This window comes from Oncorhynchus nerka, linkage group LG4, assembly GCF_034236695.1.
Source record: "Oncorhynchus nerka isolate Pitt River linkage group LG4, Oner_Uvic_2.0, whole genome shotgun sequence".
Classification (NCBI taxonomy): domain Eukaryota; kingdom Metazoa; phylum Chordata; class Actinopteri; order Salmoniformes; family Salmonidae; genus Oncorhynchus; species Oncorhynchus nerka.
This window is the reverse complement of record NC_088399.1, coordinates 67,012,781-67,018,541: the sequence shown is the minus strand read 5'-3', so window position 1 is coordinate 67,018,541 and position 5,761 is coordinate 67,012,781. Positions and strand designations below refer to the sequence as shown.

Here is a 5,761-nt window from a genome sequence, read left to right as displayed (position 1 = left end):
CTACTACGACAACTGTAGCTCCCACAACAACTACTTCTGCAGCTCCTACGACAACTGCAGCTCCTGCGACAACTGCAGTTCCTACGACAACTGCAGCTACTACGACAACTGCAGCACCTACGACAACTGGATCATCTACTACGACAACTGCAGCACCTACTACGACAACTGCAGGGCCTACTACGACAACTGTAGCTCCCACAACAAATACTTCTGCAGCTCCTACGACAACTGCAGCTCCTGCGACAATTGCAGTTCCTAGGACAACTGCAGCTACTACGACAACTGCAGCTACTACGACATCTGCAGCACCTACGACAACTGCAGCACCTACGACTACTGGAGCACCTACTACGACAACTGCAGCGCCTACTACGACAACTGTAGCTCCCACAACAACTACTTCTGCAGCTCCTACAACAACTGCAGCTCCTGCGACAACTGCAGTTCCTGCGACAACTGCAGCTACTACGACAACTGCAGCACCTACGACAACTGGAGCACCTACTACGACAACTGTAGCTCCCACAACAACTACTTCTGCAGCTCCTACGACAACTGCAGCTCCTACGACAACTGCAGCTACTACAACTGCAGCAGCTACTACAACTGCAGCAGCTACTACAACTGCAGCACCTACGACAACTGCAGCACCTACGACAACTGCAGCACCTACGACAACTGCAGCACCTACGACAACTGGAGCACCTAGTACGACAACTGCAGCGCCTACTATGACAACTGTAGCTCCCACAACAACCACTTATGCAGCTCCTACGACAACTGCAGCTACTACGACAACTGCAGCACCTACGACAACTGGAGCACCTACTACGACAACTGCAGCGCCTACTACGACAACTGTAGCTCCCACAACAACTACTTCTGCAGCTCCTACGACAACTGCAGCTCCTGCGACAACTGGAGCACCTACTACGACAACTGCAGCACCTACTACGACCACTGCAGCGCCTACTACGACAACTGTAGCTCCCACAACAACCACTTCTGCAGCTCCTACGACATCTGCAGCACCTACGACAACTGGAGCACCTACGACAACTGCAGCACCTACGACAACTGGATCACCTACTACGACAACTGCAGCACCTACTACGACCACTGCAGCGCCTACTACGACAACTGTAGCTCCCACAACAACCACTCCTGCTGCTCCTACGACAACTGCAGCTCCTGCAACAACTGCAGCTACTACGACAACTGCAGCACCTACGACAAATGGAGCACCTACTACGACAACTGCAGCGCCTACTACGACAACTGTAGCTCCCACAACAACTACTTCTGCAGCTCCTACGACAACTGCAGCACCTACGACAACTGCAGCACCTACGACAACTGCAGCACCTACGACAACTGCAGCTCCTACGACAACTGCAGCTCCTACGACAACTGCAGCACCTACGACAACTGCAGCACCTACGACAACTGCAGCACCTACGACAACTGGAGCACCTACTACGACAACTGCAGCACCTACTACGACCACTGCAGCGCCTACTACGACAACTGGAGCTCCCACAACAACCTCAACAACTTCTACAACTGCAGCTCCTCCAACCACTATGACTGCAGCAACTACTACGACAACCGCAACTGCACCTACTGCTACAACCACAACTGCAGATCCTACTACAACATTAGTTGTAGTTTCAAGCACTGCAGCAGCTGAATCTGCAACAACTGTAGGTCCTACTATAACAACTGTAGCTCCTAAAACAGCTACAACTGCAGCAACTACTACAACTGAAGCTGCAAACACAACCAAACCTACTACGACAACTACAACTAATGCTCCTACGACCTCCACAACAGCAACACCTGCAACGACAATTGCCGCTCCTACGACAACTGCAGCTCCTATAACAACTGCAGCTCATACAACTGCAGCTCATACGACAATAACTGTATCTCTTTTTACCACTACAACTGTAGCGCCTACTACAGCCACAACAGCAACACCTACAAATACAACTAGAGCACCTCCTACAGAAACTACAATTGCACCTACTACGACAACCACTACTGCAACTTCTATGATAACTGCAGCTCCTCTGACCAATGCAGCTCCTACGACAACCAGAACTTCAGCTTCTACGACGAACACCACCTTAGCTCCTACGACAACAACGACAACTGCAACTCCTATGACAACGACAACTCCAGCACCTAATATGACAACCGCAACTGTAGCTACAACAACAACTGTAGCTCCTACAACAATAATATCTGTAGCTTCTACAACCACTAAAACCGCAGCAACTACTACAACTGAAGCTCCGACAACAACCACACCTACTATGACAGCTACAACTGAAGCTCCTATGATCACTTCAACAGCAACACCTGCAACACCAACTGTAGCTCCTACGACAACTGCATCTCGTACGACAACTGCAGCTACTAGGACAACTGCAGCTCGTATGACAACAACTGTATCTCTTCTGAACATTACAACTGAGGTACCTGCTACTGCTCCTACTACAACTACATCAGCAGCGCCTACGACAACCACTGCAGCTCTTACTACAACATTTGTAGATATTACAACAACTACAACTAGAGCACTTGCTACAGAAACTACAATTGCACCTACTACGACAACCACAAGTGCAGCACGTACTACGACAACTGCAGCACCTACGACAACTGCAGCTTCTACGACAACTGCAGCTCCTACGACAACCACAACTGCAGCTTCTACGACAACTGCAGCTCCTACAACAACCACAACTGCAGCTTTTACGAGAACTACCACTGCTCCTACTATCAACAGCACCATAGAAACTCCTACTTCCACAACCATAACTGAAGCTTCTATAACCACCACAACTGTATCTTCTACTATGACAACCACAACTTCAGCTGCCATAATGACAACTACAAATGTAGCTCCAACAATGGCAACTCCAGCTCTTACAGCCACCACCACCACTGTAGCTTCTAGCATGGCAATTCAACCTGCAGGTCCTACAACAACGACCACAACTGTTGCTCCAACAATGACTACAACTGCAGCACCTACAAGTACAACCACAATTGTACTTCCAACTTTTACTTCAACTTCTATGGTTTCAGGGACATCAACTACTTCTATGGCTTCAGGGACATCAACAACCAGGTAAGCAAGATATGTTTTGTATAATTATTTTATGCAATTGAATAAACACTTTGTCAATCAAGGAAACTTTGAAGCGAAGAACCAACTTTGAAGCAAAAGCATTCAAAATGTCAGCCATTCTTTAGAAAAGCTCTTTGTGTACCTCAGTTTGTGTATAGGCGCTATTTCAATCCAATTCATATGCTTGCTGAAGGTAAAACCACCATATTTTTTTAACATACTTCTAATTATTTGATTCATTTAGCCCGCTTTAGCACTTAAATGCTTTAAGTTAAACACGGAATCAACTTAGATATATCTTTTATAGCATTTATACTTTTTGTACTACAACAATTCAAAACGTTATAAACTATACACATTTAAACAAGTAGAAACTAGCATGTAATAACCTACCAACAATAGTGGTAACTCTTGATCCGTTCAAGCTAGAGACACCAAACCAAACCAAAAACCAAAGTTTTCCCATCTACCTACCATTACTACTGCAGTCACTACCACTAATATATCTTATTTCACAGCCATAAAAAATTATAAGACAAGCTAGCAAGCACACATATTTTCTTTAGGAAATGACATGTTCATTTATTACTATTTTCTCTTAGATTTGGCACAGTGGTGGTTTTTGTTAGACTGGTGTTCCAGCTCAACACACTAGTCCCCACTGAGGATGATGTCCTTGGTGTCATCAACAAGCAACTGTCTCGTCAATTCAACATTCAGAGAAGCACTCAGACTACCTTCCAGAATGCAACTTATATCAGTGAGTTCAAGAAATTAGACTTATATCATGACATTTATTTCCACTCTCTCTATATATCTTTTCAACTGCTCCCGCTATCTAAATACTTCTTGAATGTTTTTTAATGTTGAAACTCCTATATTGTAGCAGTTCATTTGGTCTGTTGTCTATCATAACACTTTTTTTTGTGTGCTCACAGAACTTACACTTACTTCATTTGCCGTCGATCTTGGTTTCAAAATAACCAATGTAACCATGGAGTCTCAAAGAGATAGACTCACATTCACCAGCGAGACCTACAACAAGATACAGGATTCAATTAACAGCCTAGTAAGATACTTCTATACATAAGATACATCCATGGTCATGTTCAGGTCATGATACTAATTGACAACTTGTTGTTTTGTCCCCTTTTAGCTCCATGAAATTCTTAGTAAACCAGATGGCAAACCATTTGTCTTTCCCAATGCCAACTTCACGTAAGTACAATGCCATGTCTGTGAACCAACCCATCTTTCTCAACTGCACTCTTTAGAATGTCTGCAGATTTCATACAGCTGCTGTTTGTACAGCTAAACAGGATGGAGGGAAGATGTTCAACTCTCACACAAAACCAATGTTTACGTCCACAGTATTGTTGGCACTCAAATCAGGGCAGACATCATGTATGTATACAAAGAGGAAGACGTCAAGCTCCCTAGTGCTTTTCTAGAGGAAGTCTTAAAAGTCTCAGGTATGCTGCTTTTGTTGCCATTTCATTTTTTTTATTATGGCAAGTTATAAAACACTGTGTACAGTACGTGTAATACTCAATCTCGAAAACACTTTCATATCTATGTTCTAGTTTATAATCCCCCTAAAATGTATTTAAATGTGTATTCTAGGTCTCCTAACAACCACGGTTGCCCCAACAACTACCAGTACCTCACCACTTCCAACCCTTTTGCTGACCACTACTTTCAATACCACAAGTAATGGAGGTTTTCCTGGCTGGGCTCTGGCCATTATCATCCCCTGTGGCATCGCTATCATTCTGGTACCCCTGTGGATCCTGCTATGTGTACGTATAGGCTTGTGTTCACTTGTGTACTGTGAAAATACTCTACAAAGTATATGATCAAATAAGCTGTTCGATGTCTGCAATGATATTGATTTAGCATGTGAATCATACTTCACCATCTTTGTTTTGCAGTGCATGCTATGTGGCTGTTGTGCAGCTGTAAGGAGACGCTGGCACAGACGTAGATCTTACAATGTACAGTACACCACCAGAAACGGTTTCTTCTGAGGTGACAACGCTAACATCTGTGGGCAACTGTCATCACAAGAACAACCAATCATCTATATCTGCTAATCACGGGACTTTAATGCATGGAAAATTCCTTGTTACTACATACAATTGCATCTGAAAATATCAAGTGGGGAGTTGCATATATTTTTATCATAAAAAGAAAATTGATAATGGGTTTAATAGGCCACATGTTTTTTGTGCAATGTACTACGTTTTATATTATAGATATATGATTGTTAATCAAAGATACAGCTGAGCTGAACATGGAATGTTTATATATTTATTAGCTATGTCATTTGTGGTTTCAAGCTGTGCTATCCACTTACTAAAACGTTTATCACTTATTTATTTAATGTGTAATAAGCTAGATTACAATATTTATTTATATTATTTAACTCTCTTGATTAACTATGAACTAATTTATTTTAAACTGCAATACAGTACTTGTTTCTTCAACTTACAGTTTGACAAATGTAATAAAAAGTCTTTACAAACCAGTATTACGTTAACAGTTTATGAATAGGTTTGACTGCAGGGTGATTATAGACAAAACAGCTACACATCAAAAATTGTCCAAATTGTCTGACCT

At 43.0% G+C, this 5,761-nt stretch overlaps 1 protein-coding gene across 1 annotated transcript; it reads left to right on the top strand.

Annotated features, from left to right (window-relative positions):
• Window positions 1-467: 467 nt before the first annotated feature.
• On the top strand, window positions 468-4,856 carry LOC115119196 (mucin-5AC-like; the record flags this gene model as incomplete). Its single annotated transcript, XM_065018129.1, has 6 exons — window positions 468-1,333; window positions 1,481-3,142; window positions 3,745-3,902; window positions 4,081-4,211; window positions 4,299-4,360; window positions 4,766-4,856. Coding segments are annotated over 6 exons (2,970 nt in total), but the record flags the coding sequence as incomplete, so codon positions are not given.
• Between the last annotated feature and the right edge of the window lie 905 nt (window positions 4,857-5,761).